Here is an 18,983-nt window from a genome sequence, read left to right as displayed (position 1 = left end):
GCCCCCTTCTCAATGTTACGAAATAGTTTCTGCAGTACAAGTACAGGTTCCTTGTAGGTTTGGTAAAATTCAGCTGTGAAACCCTCTGGTCTGGACTTTTTTTTTGTTGGAAAATTTTTATTGGTGCTTCAATTTCATTACCTGATATTGGTCTGTTCAGGAGTTCTATTTCTTCCTGATTGAGCCTAGGGAAGTTGTATGTTTCCAGGAATTTGTCCATTTCCTCAAATTTTTCAAGTTTATGTACATAGAGATTTTTATAATATTCAGAGATGATATTTTGTATCTCCATGGTATCAGTTGTAATATCCCCTTTTTCATTTCTGATTGACTTTATTAGGGTCCTTTCTTTTCTGTCGCTGGTTAATATAGCAAGAGGCCTGTTGATTTTATCTTTTCAAAGAACTTTTTGTTTCATTAATCTTCTGTATAGTTCTTCCGTTATCGATTTCATTTAGTTCTGCTCTGACCTTAGTTATTTCTTTTCTTCTGCTGGGTTTGGAATTGATTTGCTTTCCTTTTCCAATTCCTTGAGATGACTCATTAGATTGTTGGTTGATTTGTGATCTTTCTGTCTTTTGGACATAGGCATTGAAGGCCATGAATTTTCCTCTTAGGACTGCTTTTGCAGCATCCCAGAGATTTTGGTGACCTGTGTCCACTTTGTCATTTAGTTCAAAGAATCTTTTGATTTCCATATTAATTTCCTCCTTGACCCAATAATTGTTCAGCAGCAGGTTGTTTAGTTTACATGACTTTGTGTAGAGTTGAATGTTTCTGTTGGAATTGATTTCTAATTTTACTCCACTGTGGTCTGAGAAGATACATGGTATAATTTCTATTTTTTTTTTGTTGTTGAGACATGTTTTGTGGCCTAGGATGTGATCAGTCTTAGAGAATGTTCTATGAACTGATGAGAAGAATGTATTAATATATTCAGTAGTTTGGGGGTAGAATGTTCTGTAAATGTCTGTAGGCCCATTTGTTCTAGAGTCCTGTTTAAGTCCATTGTTTCTTGTTTATTTTCTGTTTGGAGGATCTGTCCCATTCTGTCAGTGGGGTGTTGAAGTCCTCGGCTATTATAATGCTGCTGTTTATCCTTTTGTTTAGATCTAGTAGGGTTTGCTTTGTGAATCTGGGCACACCTGTGTTAGGTACATAGATATTTAGGATTGTTATGTCTTCTTGTTGAATTGTTCCCTTCACCATTATATAATAACCGTCTTTGTCTTTCTTTACTTTTGTTGATTTGAAGTCTATGTTATCTGATAAGAGAACTGCTACACCAGCTTTCTTTTGGTTTCCATTTGCATGGAATGTTGTTTTTTATCCCTTCGCCTTGAGTCTGAATGAATCTTTTTGGTTAGAGACATTTTCTGGAGACAGCAGATACTTGGCTTGTATTTTTTTTATCCATTCAGCCATTCTGTGTCTCTTCAGTGGGGAATTCAAGCCATTCACATTTATTGAAAGAATTGACAAATGTAATGGATTTCTGTTCATCCTGTTGGGTAGAACCTTATTGCTTTGTTTTAGCTCTCAAGCCATCATGGTATCTGGGCCCTGAACTTTAGCTTTTGGATGGTTTTGCACTGATGGGTGTCTGTTGTGATGATCAATGTATAATGCAGATCTGAGTACTTCTGGAGGGCAGGTCTGGTCTTGACAAATTCCCTCAGCTTTTGCTTGTCTGAGAAAGTCTTTATTTCTCCCTCCTATAAGAAACTTAGTTTTGGCCGGGCGCGGTGGCTCACGCCTGTAATCCTAGCACTCTGAGAGGCTGAGGCAGGTGGATCGCTCAAGGTCAGGAGTTCGAGACCAGCCTGAACAAGAGTGAGACCCTATCTCTACTAAAAATAGAAAGAAATTATCTGGCCAACTAAAAATATCTATAGAAAAAATTAGCCAGGCATGGTGGCGCATGTCTGTAGTCCCAGCTACTTGGGAGGCTGAGACAGGAGGATTGCTTTAGCCCAGGAGTTTGAGGTTGCTGTGAACTAGGCTGACGCCATGGCACTCGCTCTAGCCGGGCAACAGAGCGAGACTCTGTCTCAAAAAAAAAGAAAGAAAGAAACTTAGTTTTGCAGGATACACAATTCTAGGCTGGCCATTATTCTGTTTCAGAAGATTGAGAATGGGGCCTCAATCTCTTCTGACCAAGGTCTCAGTTGAGAAGTCTGCAGTTAGTCTGACAGGTTTTCCTTTGTAAGTTACCTGATGCTTTCGCCTTACAGTTCATGGAAGAAAGCTAGCACTCTGGTCATCTCTGTCCCTCTCTCCAGAAGGCAGCCCACCCAGAATGTCCAAACTCTGGGGTAACACAACTCCTCCAGGACCCACCAGCCCCCTGTGGCTCCCACATTCTGGGCCGGAGTTGGGAAATGTTTGTGTGGGAATGAATGACACGAAATCTGAGGGGCTGAAGCCTCCTGGGGAGGACAAAGGTGCACAGTGGGTAGAGAAGCAATATAGCGCCTGCCGTCTGAGCTTGGGTCTACGGTGATGGGAAATGATCCCAAGGGCACCGGCTGCCTGGTGCTTCGTCCTCACCAAGCTCCCGTTCACTAGTGGCAGCAGCTTCTGGGCTCGTGAGGGTAGAAGAGCTTTGCAGCAGCTCAGGAGCCCACTGACTGCCAGAGATGTCAGGGAGGGAGAAATAAGCCACTCCACCCACCCTTCTTGCTGGACTCCAAGCCTCTTAGGAGTTGATTTCAGCCAACATCCTGCTCCTTCGTGTTCTGCTCCTAATTCTGGAGGCTTTCTTCCCGTGCTCAAGGACTCGGGAACCTGCTTGAGTCGTCATCGTGGCTGCTCTGCTGGCTGCTTGCTCTGCAGGTCATCAATTTACTCCACAGATCACTTGAGTCTTGATAGATGTCTGGTATATGTCCAGTGGCTTGTCTCTCCTGGGTGCTTATTAACAACAGAAATTTATTTCTCATAGTTCTGGAGGCTGAGAAGTGCAGGAGTAAGGCACTGGCAGATTCAGTGTCTAGTGAGACCCCACTTCCTGGCTCATGCCTGTCTGTCTTTTCGCCATGTCCTCACATAGCAGAAGAGCAGGTTTTGCTTTATTGGCATCACAAACCTTAAAACCGTCCATTCTGAATCTTTGGGTAACTAAACTTCTGGGGAATCTTGCCTGAAGAAGTCATCAGAGTTGCAAAGACCTCTACAGTCATCGGCCACATAATGAAGTTTCCGTCAACGACAGACCACATATACAACAGTGGTCCCATAAGATTATAATACCGTATTTTTACTGTACCTTTTCTGTGTTTGAAGATATTCAGACACAAAAATATTAATACTTCCCATTGTGTTACAGTTGCCTACAATATTCAGTATAGTAACATGCTGTACAGGTTTGTAGCCCAGGAGCACTAGGCTACACCTACGGCCTGGGTGTGCCATCTACCGTCTAGGTTTGTGTAAGGACACTATTGATGTTCCCACAATGATGGAATTACCTAATGACATATTTCTCAGAATATATCCCCATCCTAAAGCAACACGTGACTGTATTCACAAGGATATTCATTGCTGCCATGTTTATATTTAATAGTAGTGAAAAACTGAAAGTAACCTAGATGCTCAATATTAGGAATATGGTTGGGTTTATATGGGATATTATAGAGTAGATTATGATGTGGCCCTTTTTTTTTTTTTTTGCATTTCCCATCTTCTGTGGGAATATTATTATAACATGGATTAAGCAGGAATACAAAATCATGTATGTGTGTGTATATATGGCTGAGGGGGAAATACATTGATAAGAACTGGAAGTATGTTATTCCATGTTTCTCTAGGCAAGGAGTTGACAGGTAAGATTTTAATGTGGAACAGAAGGGACATTTCAGGGGAGCCTTGGTGTTGGTTTTTGGACCTGGAAAGATGGCAGAAGAACTCTGTGGGCCATGCATAGACAGGGTCTGCATGGGAAGGCCTGTGTATGTGGGAAACAGTGGTCTGGTCTGGCTGGAGGGTGGGATCAGAAGTGAAGAGCAGGGTCAGGTGCAGTGGCTCATGCCTGTAATTCTAGAAAAGCAGGGCCAGGATAGATCAAGGGCTGTTTTAAGCACTTTGGGAGGTGACTCTGACCTTGAACTCACTGAGATAGAGGCTTACAGAGAGAGAGCAAAACCTCGAACATGGAGAAGATTATAAAGGTAGCATGGGTTTGGCCCTGACAATATACCCTCCTTCTGAGGTAATGATTCCTTCATGTCCTTCTCAGGTTCAGATTCAGAACAAGAAAGTGGACATCTCTAAGGTCTCCTCCAAATGTGGGTCCAAGGCTAACATCAAGCACAAGCCTGGTAAGTGGTGCCTCTCTTGCCCAACTGGGAGTCCCAGGGTGGGTGGTCCTGCTGTGGGCCAGCTGTACAGCCCTCTGGCTAGGGAGGGTTTCATCCTTGTGTCTCTATCATTCCATAAAGACTCATCGAGCCATCTCCCATCCAGGATACAGCAGTGGAAACAGCACAGTCCTCAGTCCCTGTCAGAGAGGGGGAGTTAGGATGTTAACTTCTCAGTGGAGGAGGAACAGTTTGTCAAGGCTGCCATATGCACCGGCACTCTTGACCTGCCATGGGCTTGGCACTGTTGGCCTAGACCTGAGGGAACTGTGTGCTCTAGGCTGAGGACCTGGCTCAGCCTCCCAGACGAGTATTCTAGGAGCTAATACTGAAGGAGCTCTGTAGAGAGCAGTGGTCAAGACTCGCCTGTCAGACAGATTCAGGAGCAAAGAGTGCTCCCAGCAGTGAAGTACGAGCCACTAGCCCTGGCAAGAGAGTGGGAGGCGTTCAGCACTGCTGCTTAGGCCCACGGACACCGAGCTTGCAACTGCAGCAGTGCAGTTTCCCTCCAGCAACACAGTTGGCCTAGTGTCCCCATAAAGGCCTCTGAACAGAGCCTGGGCTCTTGCCTTGGCTAGCACCTTCACAGCCTCGTGTGTCCTGGTCCCTGGGTCTGCAGCAGTTGGGAGGTGGGGCAGTGTTGCTGCGGCAGCGGGCACACTGGCTGGCAGATAAGGCATCTCAGAAGGGCAGCCCCCGTGGGCCAGTTAAGGTGAAGGCAAAGAAAACTCCCTTCTCAACAACTGATCCACTTTAGAATGTGCTCTATTAAAAAAGATAGAAACAGTTTGATCCTTAACTAACCGTCACTTTTTTCTTTTATCTGGAAAATCTACTCTTGTGAGATGCCTCCTTTCCTACTGACAATGAGTCAGTTAGGGTGTAGTTTTGCCAGGGCTAGAACTCCGGTGTGTAGGAAACCTGGAGACTTCAGCCAGAAGCTGGGCGCTGAGGTCTGCGATATGAGCTGAGAGGAAGGTAGAACAAGAGAAGGACTCAAAGGAAGCCAGCTGCTGGGCCTCGGGAGGGGCTGGGTCCCCGGGAGCTCTGAACCCTGCCATTGTGTACAGGTCACCTTCCCTCCCTGCCCCATCCGAGGGTGCTAGACTGGGGCTGACCTGCTCCATGACTGCCCTTTCTCAGCTCACAGTCCGGGGGCCTCTCCTTTCTGCCCTTCCTTCTTTCCACTACAGCGTGGTTCTGCTAAGGGACTCAGACAGTTTTTACAACCTGTCCCTGTCAGTCCTTTTTGGTGGCGACTTTCAGCCTGTCACTTCTCTTTTCTAGCATCAGTTTTAGCAGCTGTGAAACAAGGGTCAGGACCCTGATAGGACGTTCCTGAGACTTCAGTGAGGCTGTGTCTCAGAAACACTAGGAACATGACCTGGGTAGCTGGAGGGGTCGTCACACTGCCAAGAGAATCCAAGGCAGCTGCTCATCTTGGCACCTTCGGAGGGTTCTCCCTAGAAGCTGTGCTTTGCGCCCTGGTTCCGCCCAAGCCTGGTGTGCAGCTGCCAGCTGGGGTGATGGCGAGAATGGCTGTCCTCCTCTATGGAGGTATTCCCACTGGCTAGATGGAGAGGTTGCCTCAGCCTTGCTTTAGTAAGAGAAGCCCCATTTGGACAAGCTTGTTCACAGTTCCTCGTTTGCCCTCACAGCCACCAGGAGCAGATCACATTCTTTCCCATTTCTAGATTGTACACATCACCAGTCTTTGGCCAAGCTCAAGTTTCTATTCTAGACTCCTGGCTTTGCCTGCTGGGATATTTCTCTGCCCCCCTTAAGTGACCAATTCCTTTTTGGTTCCAGGTGGAGGAGATGTCAAGATTGAAAGTCAGAAATTGAACTTCAAGGAGAAGGCCCAGGCGAAGGTGGGATCCCTCGATAATGTGGGCCACCTACCTGCAGGAGGTGCCGTGAAGGTAGCAAGTGGGTCACCAGGGAGACACAGCTGGGGAGGGGTGGGGACTGTGCAGCTAGGGTCAAGGTCCCGGCAGGTAGGCGCCTGTCACCGCCCCTCAGTCTCTTCAGGAGTCATGTATTCACCCACACCGTTGCTGTTCTCCCATCGTCCATCATCAGCCCTGAGCGAGGCAGGAGAGGTGTAGAGGCCCCAGCCCAGCCCCGTCTCACCTGTCAGCTGGAGGCGCTGGCCTGCCTTCCTTATTGAGCCCATTTCAGCCATTTTTAGAGGGACTGTGTGCTGGGGCACAGGTCATCACACGGCGAGCTCTCCCTAGCTGTCTCATGAGGAGGGGAATGTGGTTTCCTGTCCCTTGTCAGGCTCCATTCCTGGTCTGGGAGCAGGAGAGCACATTTTCAACTGCCAGTGACAGCAGCTGCCTCTGCAGGGCCTGCACATGGCCTGCCCCACCCCGGGCTCCGGGAGAGAGTCCACGAGGCAGAGCTTCCCATCCCCGAACCGGCTGGGCCTCTCCTCCCTTCCCTCTCTCCCCTCTTTCCTCCCTTCCTCCTTCACAGTACTGTGGATCCCTCTGTGTGCCAAGATGCTGTCTGTCCTCTGTTCATGTCATCCGTGGGTGGGGGGACCCATGGGAGCAGCACCTTGCAGGCTTCCAAGCGTAAGGGTAGCTGCAGCTTCTCAGGGCCTCTGCTCCTGCCTCTGCTTGCCCAGTGCTGGTCCCTCCCCGTCCCTTTGTCCCATCCTTTCTCGGTGCTATGACTCAAGCTCCAGTCAGTTTCCGTGAACATTTCGGGGGGTCCTGTCACAGGCTCTCGGTTCATGTCCCCCACACCTTATGAGGATGCCGTTCTTCATTCTGTTCTGAATCAAGTCTATCTCAGTGGGGCATGAACTCAGCTTTTAGTCTCTTGTCCAAGGTCACACAGCAAACGAGTGTGAACCAGAATTCTCACCTGGGCTTTTTTTTTTTTTTTTTTTCTGCTCAGTGCACATGGCTGCGCTCTCAGGCCCACTGCTCAACACCTGGGCCTTTCTGTGTTCTTTCCTATATTCACATTATCTCCCTTAATTATTTCTGGAATTATATTTCTAATACAGAGGCCTGTTTCTTTCACTGCTCTGATTAAAAACCACTGTGAAGTCTCCCTTGTCACTTTTTGGGCATTCAGAGACACAGGCTTTCCAGCTCACGTGTGGCCTCCCACTGTTACTCTCTCTTTACCGCTTTACTCACACTGAGTGTTCAGTGTCCCCAAAATGTCCTCCTCCCGTGAAGCCCTCCAGGCCCTCGAAGTCTCCCTGGGTCGTACCTCTTAGACACCTTCTTCCTGCCTCCCCGGGGCCCCTGGGCCCCAGAATAGTGCCCAGCACAGAAGAGGCCTCAGTGTCTGTGCTGTGTGACCAGAGGCATGGGCAGGGGCACCCATGAGTGACTGACCCTTCTCTGAGCACATGCTGTGCCGGCGCTGACAAGTGGCAGGCTGTACCCCTCGGGGACATTCCTAACTAGCCTGTGGCACTGCTGCTTCCTGAGCAGGTCCGGGCCCACCATCTGAACGTTGCTCTTCAGGCTCATTGCTGACTTTTTTTTTGTCACAGCTACTTTTTATTTGGTACCAGCCTTGTTGAGAGGCCTGGTACCTCTCCGCTCAGAAATGCTTCACAAAGCCTTGAGTGTCACAGGGGGGCTCTAAGAGTGTCACTAGCCCATCACTCCTGACCCTCAGGAGTTGGTCTCACAGGTGGGGGTGGGAACAGGGGCTGGGGGCCGCATGGTCTAGATTCTCCAAGTGACTGCACATTGAGCCAGTGGGTGCTGGGACAGCAAGGGTGGGGGCTGCGTGTAAAACCCACCACCGTCACCCCATTCCACTCCCTCCCCGACTGACCCTGCACTGTCTCCCCTGCTGTTTCATTGTAGACTGAGGGCGGTGGCAGCGAGGCCCCTCCGTGTCCGGGCCCCCCCGCTGGGGAGGAGCTGGCCATCTCTGAGGCAGCGCCTGAAGCTGGCGCCCCTACTTCAGCCAGTGGCCTCAGTGGCCACACCACCCTGTCAGGGGGTGGTGACCAAAGGGAGGCCCAGACCTTGGACAGCCAGATCCAGGAGACAAGTAAGTGGCTGGGCTGGGCCTAAGGGCCAGCCAGGGGCCCTGCCACTGGCCGCAAATTGAAACTCCTTTGTATTTTGACTAGAGTGTGGCCTAATTTTAACAAAGTAACCTTTTATTTTCCAGGCATCTAATGATGACATTCTGGTCTCGTCTCCGTCTCCCCTGTGTTCCCCCTCTTGTCTCCCCCGTTACCCTCTCCCTTCCTTCCTCCCGTGTCACTGCAGATTGAGACCTACAGGCTGACGTTCCGGGCAAATGCCAGGGCCCGCACCGACCATGGGGCCGACATTGTCTCCCGCCCCCCCCACTTCCCTGGAGGCCCCAGCTCAGGCTCCCGGGCCCTGGGCTCCCTCTCCCGGGCTGTCTACTAGACCTGTGAGCGCTTAGGCTCTGGGCAGCCCCCTGGGCCTCCTTCCCTCCTGCCTTGCTTGCCCAGGGCAGCCACAGCCCCGCCCCCACACCGCCTTTCAGTCCCTGCCCCACGCCCAGCTCCCTGCTTCGCTCTTGTCCCTTCACTGCACCACTGCTGGAGGCGCTAGGGAGGGGAATGGGGCGGGTGGGGCTATGGTGGGGTCTAGGAGGGGGAATAGGATTCCAACCTCCTTTGTTTGGTTTTTTGGACCAAACCCAAAAGAAACTGACATGCCTTCCCTCCTCCCTGGATCTACCTGGAGGGAAGAGTGGAGGCGGATTCCAGGTGATGACTGGATGCTGACTGTGTCTTCTAGAGCATGCTAAGCCACCGCCTCTCCCTTTGACCCCACAATGGCACCCAGGTGGTTTCGGGCCCCTCTTGCTGCCCTGCCCCAAGTTAGTCAGGGGTCAGTGCTGCCTGGCCCCGCTGCTTACCATACCTGCCTAGCTGCTGTTATATTTTTCTTTTTCTTATTTTATCCTTTTATTTTCTAATAACCTATAAACTGGTGGAATAGTTTTACAGGTTGAAGCCATGTCTAAATGAAAGTCCTCAGTAGGTGTTAAAGGAAACAGGGAGGGGAGATCCTTAAGCCTCCACGCAGGAGGACGTCAGGCTTTGGGAGCTGCCCTTTGGGCAGCTCGGGGCCCTGGAGATGGTGTCGGCAGGGAAGTGAGGTGCGGCGGCTGTGGCTGGTGAGCGGGTCAGGCACACTACGGGCTGGTCAGACTGTGGACTGGTGGTTTTGGCATTTTGTGTGTATGCTGCTTTTCATTTCTAACCAAGAGGCTGGTTTGGGCATCTCTGTCTGTCTCATTCCCTGGGATCTGGTGGTCAGCCCTGGGATACAAGGCCAGGGCCTGAGAAACAGGAAAGGGCCGTGGAAGTCCAAAATCCTTCTGGCCTGCACCTGCAGCCTAGGACACTTAAGCCCTTGCTTGTGTCCAGGGGGGCCTAAGATGTCCAGAACTCATGTGGATAGTGGGGAATCAAGTCTGGAAATTTAAAAATAAAAGACATGAGACTGAGGCCACCCCAATTCCCGTATAGCCTGACTGGAGAGGGGAGGGAGGAGAGGTGAGGTCTGCGGGTGGGGGTCCCAGCTAGGCCCGGTCGTGGGATGGCTGCAATGATGAGAAATCCTGGGAATTGTATTGACACAAAGATTCTTATTGCACTTGTATTTTTTGTATTAAAGTTTGCATGGTTTCTAATAAAGGATTAAAACATAAGTTTGTAGTGAAATGGCCTGGGAGTTTCCAAGGACTTCTCTGGAGAGGCATTTGCTGCAGTGCAGATTTGCCTCTGAGGAGGCTGCCTCAGACTTGGCCCCTCAGGCCCTCCTCCTGACTTCTGCCCCTCCGCTCCCGGCATGCCTTGGAGCTGAAGGTAGGGGTCTTGACTGAGGTTCAGGTTTGATCCCCATGTATAGGGAGGGCATCTCTGGGCCTGACAGATCCTCCCTCTTTTCTGAGGTAGCAGTTAACCTAGGGAGGTTTGATAGCATATTCCCAACTCCCCCAGCACATACCAAGAAATTGCAGGGGCCTCGTGGGAAAAGCGCTGCCTGAGCCAGGGGGACCAGCTTTCCTCCCGAGAGACTGTCTGCAGAATGCTTCAGCCGTGCCAGGGACATTAGGGCACCAGTGTTTTGTCAGCAGGAGGAAGAGGCAAGATGAAACTGGGGAGAAGGAAGCAACAGGGGTTGGGTAGCAAGGAGACACAGCTGGGGTGACAGCCCTGCTGCCCTCCCTTGTGTTGACCCTGGGGTCATGAGGATGCTGAGATTGACAACAGGCTCTGAGTCCTTTCACTCCTTTGGCCAAGGGTGGGGAGGGGGGAGGTAACCCCAGTGGGAAGCTCTCTAGGTGGGCAGCAGGCGTGGTCCGTGTTCTTAGAGGTTGTCTGGTCACAGCTCCCTTGAAGGATCCCACAAGCCAGAGAACCAGAGAAAGCTGGCCTGACAGGTGGGGACCAGAGGCCCCTATGTGATGTACTACCCTGCAGCCACTTGGGTGTGGGACATTTCTGTTACTTCCCAACTTGCTTATGGCACAGCCATTACCCGCTGTCAGTGACTCTTGTAACAATTTAATTTTAAGAGTAAATAAAGCTGCCTGATGTCCCCTCACACAGGCCCTGCACTTCTGTGTGCCTTGATTTGTCTCCACCTCTAACATCTACGTCCCTGCTGCCGCCACCTCCCTGAGACTGGTGTGCTGTGCGCACACTGTCGTGGTGACCTAAGCACTCTGCCCCCTCAGCTGTGAACTTATGGATATGGCCAAAGGAACGTACCACTATGCTTGTGGCAAGGGCTGCCACGCAAACCAAGGGTTCGGGTCTAAGTGGGCTTCAGCGGCCTGTGGAACTCTATCCCCAATCTGCCTGGGAAGGGGCTGCTCAACACTTGCTTGCTGTCCAAACCTACAAGAACAGCGACAGTTCTGATGGGCTCCCAATGGGGTGGGCACCTATAGGAGCAGCTGTGCCAAAAGACTAGGTCAGGCTGGCCCAAGCAGTTCAAGCTGGTTAACAGCACTGGTGGTTCAAACCACCACTCTGGGGGTGGGGGGCTCTAACCCTCTTCCCCCACAAGACTTGGGGCCACAGGCAGCCCTGTCCCCAACAAGCATCTCGGTCTACCTATACCTTCCTTTTTCTTCCTCTTGGTTTGGGGAACTGTGGCCCAGAGTGCTGAGGCCCTGAGAGAGGAGCCCCTAGCGGATAGCAATGCTCACAAGGGATAAATAGAACTTTATTTTAAATAAACATTTGCACTCTGTACACAGCCCCAGCAGAAGCAGGGCTCAGTCATCAGCTGTCTTGCGCACGTCAAAGCTGCCACAGGGTCCTCTCAGCAGCTCTGCCAGCAGCGCAAGCAGCTGCCCGTGCTCCTGCTGCACGCTGGGGGGGAGTGCAGCCAGCTCGCTGCGCAGGCTCCGCTCCACCATGCGGCCCAGGGCCCGACGCAGCTCCCTCAGCAGCCGCACTGTGCGTGAGTCGCCCTCCAGCCGCAGCAGGTCACTGTCACTCAGGGAGATGGTGGCCCGGCGCCCATCATCTGGGGGAACAGAAAAGACGGTGAGGAGCCTAGGTGAGGCCAACCTGAGGAGCAAGACACAGAGCAGTGGGGGTAGAAGGCCTGCAGGCACCCACCACGGATGTGCACATCCCCATCGGTCAGGAGCAGCACAGCCAGCGGGTGCACCTGGGAGGAATCCCGGACGAAGACGCTGCCATTGGACTTGACCGCCATGAAATACGTCAGCCATCGGCTCCGTAACCGTGTGGCCTCCCTAGGGATTATAGGGCTGAGTGAGGCCACTCCCTTCTGGCCCTTCCCAGCTACCCCATCCAGTCCTGCCTGCCCCCCACCTGTTAATGGTTGACTTGTGCAGCAAGATGTTGCCTGATTTGGTCCTGTATGTGACACTGTTGGGCTTGAACTTCCCCTGCCGGGTAACCTTGCCCTGCCTCACCTGCAGCAATGGAGAAAAAGATGGGTGAGGCTGAGCAAGGAGCTGGGGACAGGGAAGGAGGCTGGGACCTGGTCAACTCCCACTCCCTCCTGGAGGCAGCACCTGGATGAGGTTGGGGTAGAGACCGGCCATCAGCACGCCCTTCACCAGCTCCTCTTCTTCGCTGTACTCATTGCACTGGGCAGAGGCCAGAGTGCAGTCTGAGGGCTTCCCCACCAGGAAAGCCTCATAAATGTTCTCAGAGAACTGCTTGATGAGTCCTGGGAAGGCAAAGTGCACAGTAAACCCGGGGCCCCCTGGCCACAAGGCTGGCAGGGGTGACAGGCAGCCAGTATGGGCAGGAAGGGTGTAAAGGGCTCAGGAGGAGACCAGATGTAGGCAGCGGCTGACCGTGGATGAAGCGCAGGCTGGGCGCATACAGCAGGTTTTCCTCTAGGTAGTTCTCCCGGGAGCTGCGGTCCTGCCAACGCAGCACCTCCTCCCAGCCAGCTACAGCCCGCACAAAGGCCAGGTGGTCACTGCCACTGTCATGACTCAACAGTGCCTTTACCTGGGAAAAGAAGGTACCCAGGTCACAGGAGAGGGGCCAGAGAAGGCCCCTTAGGACAGTGTTCGGTGGAGGGTCAGAAGGGAGAGCCAGAGGGCTACGGGAAGGGACTGGGTCTGACCTTGTCCACCTCCGCCCGGTTCTGCAAGCTGCTGCTGAAGGGGTCCCGGGTGAGGCAGGAAACAACCACCAGCAGTGGGTGCAGGCAACGGAAGATGGCAGCCAACACTATGGCCTTGGCCAGCCGGGGGTCAGTGGAGATGTGGGCCAGGCGCTGCCCCAGGGTGGTCAGGTACTCCCGCTGGTCCAGTACCCCTGCAACAGCTCAGCTGTCAGCCCCAACCTTGAGAGCCACTCCCCAGCCCAGCTCAGCCCGGCCCCCACTCACCGATCTCCTGGAGCAAGATCACGGCCTCATCTACTGCCTTGATGTTTGGACTGTCCACAGCCTTGGACAGGAACTCCACTGCCTACAAAGACAAGCCAGAGCCCACTGTGAGCCTGCTTCCCACCAGCCTGTTCCCCAGGCCCGGCCCGGCCCGGCCCGCCCCACCCTGCCCCTGCCGCACCGTCTTCTCAGGCATGTGGATTTTGGCTTGCAGCACCAGGTTCTCAAGGGGCGTGCGCAGGATCTCTGGCACTTGGAAAGGGACCATTTTCTCCAGCCGGCTTCGTGGGAATAAATGGTAGGCAAAGCCTGACTGGCAGCGGCCTGCCCGGCCCCGGCGCTGGATTACATTTGCTCTTGACACCCACACAGTCTCCAGGCAGGACACCTGGGGGAGGGGACAGGTGAGCAGCAACACAGACGTCACAGGCCTTCCTCAATGCTTTCCCACATCTCAAATAACCCTTCACCAGTCACCCCCCATCCCCCACCAAAACAGGGACACTGAGACCCTACAAGTATGGCCTTCTCGGGACACACAAAGCAGGTCTAAGGCAGATCTGGGCTGGGGCCACCTTGGTCTTCAGGTCGTAGCGTTCCTCCTTGTGCAGACCGCTGTCCACTACGTGTACAATGTCATTGATCGTGATGGAGGTCTCAGCAATATTGGTGGCCAAGACAATCTTGCGCACCCCAACTGGAGGCTGCTGGAATATGGCCTTCTGGTCCATCATGGGGATGTTGGAGTGCACTAGCGGGCAGCAAGACACCCTGGTTATGTGCGCTGCTTCCACCAAAACCACCCCCTGAGATGAAGGCAGGGCAAGAATTTTGACCCCATTTCTATGAAACTGAGGCCCAGTGGGGTCAGTCCCCAGGACAGAGGGCAAGACTCATTGCTGAGGATGCATCATTCCTTATACCCGGGCTCTCACCTGGCAGGATGAGGTACTTGCTCTCGTGTATGCCCAGGGCCTCCTGGAGGCGTTGCTGCACTCCTTTGATCTCCTGCCACCCAGGCAGGAAGCACAGGATCCCACCTGTAAAGGGGCCCTGCAGGCGTGAGCCAATGCTCCTGCACGTGGGGGTCGGGGTGGGCACGGGGCAGAGGGGGAAGCACCCACCTGGTTCCCCATGGGCATCGATGTGCAGAACCAGATCAGTCACGAGGTCCAAATCCAGTGCACATTCATCCTCAGACTGGGGTGGGGGAAGAGAGGCCACAGTCACAGCACAGGGTAAGAGGTCGCACATAGGACACAGCCACCGTTACTCAGTGAGACGGAGCCACTTGACATGTCAACTCCAATCCTCACATACTTGCCACGCAGGCGTGATTATTCCCCCGTTTCTATCAAGGAAACTGAGGCCACCAAGCCACAGGGACAGGGAGGAGGGGAATCCACAGAGGAAAGGCCAGAGCCCTGGGTGGAATGGGGTGGGAGTATCCCTCACCTCATGGTGCCGGTGCCGGTGTGGGTATTGGTGCTTGCCCAGCTTGGCCAGGATGTCCTCCAGGTAGTGCTCCTTGACAGGGTACATGAAGCCAGGCACCTTGATGACGGGGCAGCCACCAAAGTAGCGGGAGAAACGCTCGTTATCCCCCGTGGCACTCATGAGCACCAGCCGCAGGGCTGGGTTGAGTCGCTGCAGGCCCTTGAGCAGAATCAGCAGGAAGTCTGTGTTCACGTCCCGCTCGTGTACCTCGTCCACGATGACATGGCTCACGCCTTCCAGGCTGGGGTTGCTCTGCAGCTTCCGCAGCAGGATGCCCACAGTGCAGAAGAGCAGGGCCCCACCTCGGGCTGGGGGCTTGCTTTCCAACCGCACCTGGAAGCCCACGTTCCGGCGCAAGGAAGGGCCCAGTTCATGGCTGACCCGCTGTGCCACAGACACAGCCGAAATGCGGCGAGGTTGGGTGATGATCACATTGCAGCGGGCACCGCGGCCCTCGGTCACATAGCGCTCCAGGAGCAGCTGGGGGATGCGTGTGGTCTTCCCACAGCCTGTGTCCCCAGAGATGACCACCACCGGGTGCTGCTCAATGGCACTGAGAATGGTGTCCCGATGTGGGTCCACAGGTAGCTGAGGAACCTCCTGCCAGACTGGCCCTCGCCGCCGCCACAGCTCTAATAGGCTCTGGCTCAGACGCACCTCCTCTGCTTCTGACAGGGGCATGTAGGGCTTGCCTGTGATAGGGTCACTCAGGGGCCCTGAGTCCTTGCCCAAGGGCAAGATGTCATCACTTTGCAGCCGGAGTTCTGGGGAGGTCCATGAACTGTCGACGGGGTACTGGGGGGCAGGGAGGCAAGCAAAATAGTGAAAGAGAAATACCATTTTCCTCATTCACATACAACCAGCCCCTCCACAGGATTCACCTGGGTCAGATGTTATGGCCCAACCTGCTGGGCAGAGGACTCAGTCCGTGACTGCCCTGAGACCCTCGTGTGCAATACTGGGCTGCTCAGGGCAGGGGGATCCCAGGCTCCATCCTCAGTAGGGAAAATGGGGAGTTACTACTGCCTGTCGCAGGTGGAGGCCATCGGTCTAGAGAAGATGGAAACAGACTATGGGGTTTGGGGGGGCAGGGAAAGATGTTGGCGGGGCCCTCTTACATGATTCAGGAAGGTCTCTATCTTGCGGAGGATGGGCTCGGGCACCTGGATGGTACACGGTCGGCGCTGGGTCTCACCCAGCTCCCGCAAGGAGGCCAGGTTATACATGGCGTGGGTAAGCGGCTCATTGTTCCTGTCCACCAGGCCCAGGCTCTGCAGAGGGGACATGTATGGCTCAGTCTATGCTCTGGTCTCCCCAGGAACTGGTCTAGACATGCTCAGGAGCTCCAAGAGAGAACTTGTGCAGAGCAGACTCTTTTTTCTAAGAGATTTTGGTTTTTGGCAGACATGGTGAAGGAAGGAATAATTAAGAACTGGGAAAATGTAAATCTCAACAAAATAATAAGTTTTCAAAATGAACTAGTTAAAATTAATTCAAGAAAAGCTAAACCTGATGTGTTAGAACAGAAGAGCTCTAACAGGGGTGGTGCCCCTTATGAGAAACCTCACCCTGTGCAGCTGGAGCCCCCGACAATGCCGGACAGGCCAATCTCCCCTCCACGAATTCCCAGCGTGCGCCGCTGAGACCAGCTGGGCCAGGCCCCCAATGATACTAGCACACACTCTACAGACTCCCTCTGCCTTTGCTGCCTCGCCAAAGCCCCCCAACCCTGATCCTTCAGGTAGGCTGCCACCCCACCTCCTGGTCTCTGCATGGCACCTGTCCCATCTAGGACCTCATCATATACAGATGGACATCGAATTTCCTGTAAATGTCTATTAATGCAACTTGATAAAACAAGCCACTGGAATGAAAACACTATCTTCCCCACATGCCTAAGCTACCTCACCAGAGATAAAACAAGGTATTCCAACACCTCAGGCAAATGGGTAAAACCACAGTCATTGTTCCCTGCAGTCTTGTGTCACCTGTAATGTCTGGACCCTGTTCATCCACCAAAGCCCAGATCAAAGACTCCCTCCTTAAAGAAGTCTCTCCTCCAAAGGGAACCAATCCCCTTCCTCTGGATTTGCTGGCCCTATGAGCTGTAAGGGCTTCAAGCAAATTAGAGGGACCTAGTCCCTGTACCACGGAGGTGTCAACAACAGCCTTCCTGCTGCGGGAACAGGCTCCCCACCACTAGCCCCCAGGACTTCATGGGTTTTCCCTGGCAGCCCCTCTGACGCGTGCCATCAGCTTCCCTCTCAACGCTGCTCCCAACTGGAAGCTGGCCTGGCCTCTACCACGCTAAGATGCTTCTGATCATCAGTGCTTGTATACTAAGCTAAAATTCAGAACTCAAAGTTCTACCTAACAGTCCTACTTCTGCCCTCCTGGGCCACAGGTAGTGTTATCCATTCCCTCTTCTCTCTCACCACTTGCCTGTCCTCCCTTCCGCTTCCTCTTCCTCTTCTTTCTCCAGGTTCTTGTTACCTCTCACCATAAGCTGTATCTCAAATGTAGTTCCCTTGGGCCAGGCGCCGTGGCTCACACCTGGAATCCTAGCACTCTGGGAGGCCAAGGCAAGAGGATCTCTTGAGCTCAACAGTCCGAGACCAGCCTGAGCAAGAGCATGACCCCGTCTCTCCTAAAAATAGGAAAATTAGCCGGGCATCATGGCATGCGCCTATACTCCCAGCTACTTTAGAGATTGAGGCGGGAGGATCACTTGAGCCCAGGAGTTTGAAACGCAGTGAGTTATGATGACGCCACTGCACTCTACCCAGGGTAACAGAGCGAGACTGTCTCAAAAAATTAAAATAAAATGTGGTTCCCAGAGCCAAATGCATCAAAGGTACACCTGACCACTCAGAGTAAAGCAGGGCCTATTTCTCTCTGTTCTGCACACAAAACCCTACTGACCTGAGTTTAGACTACCAACTTCTGAGGCAGTCAGGCACAATGCTAAGCCCCACTACTATGGCATTCACTAACTCTAGAGTCTCTTCAAGCAAACTGCCAGCTGTAAACCAATATTGCCTTCACTTTGATGTTGACTGCTTCCTCAGTCTTCATCCCAGATACAAGCCATGTTGCTCATTTTGGCCACAAAGACCAAGCTATCAGGATCTTTCTGGACATCAGGTCTGCCTCTCAACACAGGCACCACCCCTCCCACCACCGCTGAATGGCTTTATGCCATTCAGAATGACAAGCAAGTCTTCTTCTGGCTTCACCCAGGTTCTAGCCAACGCTGTTGAAAAGGCTGGGCTCACAGGGAAAGCACCTGCACAGGGGCTCTGGAGAATTCATGACAACAGCAGCCACAGAGCCTATAAACAAGGCTTGGATGCCAGATAATTGTGCCCAGGCAAAAAGGCCTGATGTGGTAGGTTTCATTTCCTAGAAAAGTGGACCAATTTGCCACAGGTAGAAAGGAGATGCAAGACATCCTCATGCATCATACCGGGGACCCCCCGACTCACCTTCAGTTTCTTGCAGGCTAAGGCTGCTGCCTTATTCTCAGCTTCTGCTTTGCGGCGCCCTTTGGCCACAAAGGTCATAGGACAGGGCCAGAGCAGAGTGAGTGTAGACAGCTTGGTCTTGGTGCCCACTGTGTGGAACTGCATGAGGTTCTATGTGGAAGGCAAAAGAGATGGTTATGAAAAGGCAGGGAATGAAAAGAGACTTGTGGCATTTTCAGAATGCCAAGGAATCCAGAGATGGAATCAACCACCATCTCACCAGGTGCCAAGCACAAACCACACTAAAAGTGCTGCTCTACAGCCAGAAGCAGGCCCCCTGGGGCTTGGCACCCTAGTCTGAGCTTGCTTCTCCTGCTGTACCTCGACTTCCACAGCAGACGATGGTGTCTGGGCTATGACACTACCTGCCCTTCTATTTCCCTGTCCTCTCAGCACCTTCACAGAAGCTGTGGGTTGAAGCTGTCAGCGTAAGCTAAAACCAGGCACATCCAGGGGGAGCAAAAGTGCCTTACACCTGGACAGAAGCTCTGTGTTAATTAACCAAAGCCCCTTAGCCTGGCAGCAACAAAGAAATTCATACCTCAGCAAGACAGTCACCCACACCTCTAACCTCCTCCCCACTGACAACCCACCACCCTGAACAGACACGAGTCTTCCACTCCTGCAGTCCCCAGCCGACACCCTGTGCTCCCGTGCTGTTCTCTACCGCTTCACCATCTAGGAACCCGGAGCTCCTCCAGCTACTCTAGATGTGGGCTCGGTAAACAAGCCCCCTC

The 18,983-nt window shown here is 52.9% G+C and overlaps 2 protein-coding genes across 7 annotated transcripts in view; one reads left to right on the top strand and one right to left on the bottom strand.

Moving 5' to 3' along the window:
* MAP4 (microtubule associated protein 4) overlaps nt 1-8,683 on the top strand; it is a 205,785-nt gene extending 197,102 nt beyond the window's left edge. For all 4 annotated transcript variants that reach the window (XM_069475625.1, XM_069475629.1, XM_069475627.1 and 1 more), the window contains 4 exons: nt 4,238-4,319; nt 6,168-6,280; nt 8,204-8,393; nt 8,517-8,683. In XM_069475625.1, coding sequence (XP_069331726.1) covers nt 4,238-4,319; nt 6,168-6,280; nt 8,204-8,393; nt 8,517-8,524 — 393 coding nt within the window. In that variant the 3' untranslated portion in view covers nt 8,525-8,683. The remainder of the gene's footprint in view (nt 1-4,237; nt 4,320-6,167; nt 6,281-8,203; nt 8,394-8,516) is intronic.
* Nucleotides 8,684-11,545: 2,862 nt separating this feature from the next.
* The window catches only part of DHX30 (DExH-box helicase 30), a 35,607-nt gene continuing 28,169 nt past the window's right edge, over nt 11,546-18,983 (bottom strand). For 2 of the 3 annotated variants that reach the window (XM_069475624.1, XM_069475623.1), the window contains 14 exons: nt 18,208-18,357; nt 15,841-15,993; nt 14,681-15,517; nt 14,350-14,425; nt 14,161-14,265; nt 13,801-13,976; nt 13,407-13,613; nt 13,226-13,307; nt 12,959-13,152; nt 12,681-12,840; nt 12,393-12,550; nt 12,187-12,290; nt 11,968-12,107; nt 11,546-11,872 (listed from right to left, as the gene is read on the bottom strand). In XM_069475624.1, coding sequence (XP_069331725.1) covers nt 11,619-11,872; nt 11,968-12,107; nt 12,187-12,290; nt 12,393-12,550; nt 12,681-12,840; nt 12,959-13,152; nt 13,226-13,307; nt 13,407-13,613; nt 13,801-13,976; nt 14,161-14,265; nt 14,350-14,425; nt 14,681-15,517; nt 15,841-15,993; nt 18,208-18,357 — 2,796 coding nt within the window. In that variant the 3' untranslated portion in view covers nt 11,546-11,618. The remainder of the gene's footprint in view (nt 11,873-11,967; nt 12,108-12,186; nt 12,291-12,392; nt 12,551-12,680; nt 12,841-12,958; nt 13,153-13,225; nt 13,308-13,406; nt 13,614-13,800; nt 13,977-14,160; nt 14,266-14,349; nt 14,426-14,680; nt 15,518-15,840; nt 15,994-18,207; nt 18,358-18,983) is intronic. The other variant, XM_069475622.1, reaches the window with a different exon arrangement.

Source organism: Eulemur rufifrons, chromosome 7 (genome assembly GCF_041146395.1).
Source record: "Eulemur rufifrons isolate Redbay chromosome 7, OSU_ERuf_1, whole genome shotgun sequence".
Classification (NCBI taxonomy): domain Eukaryota; kingdom Metazoa; phylum Chordata; class Mammalia; order Primates; family Lemuridae; genus Eulemur; species Eulemur rufifrons.
The sequence above is the reverse complement of the archived record's forward strand: the minus strand, read 5'-3'. Positions and strand labels throughout refer to the sequence as shown.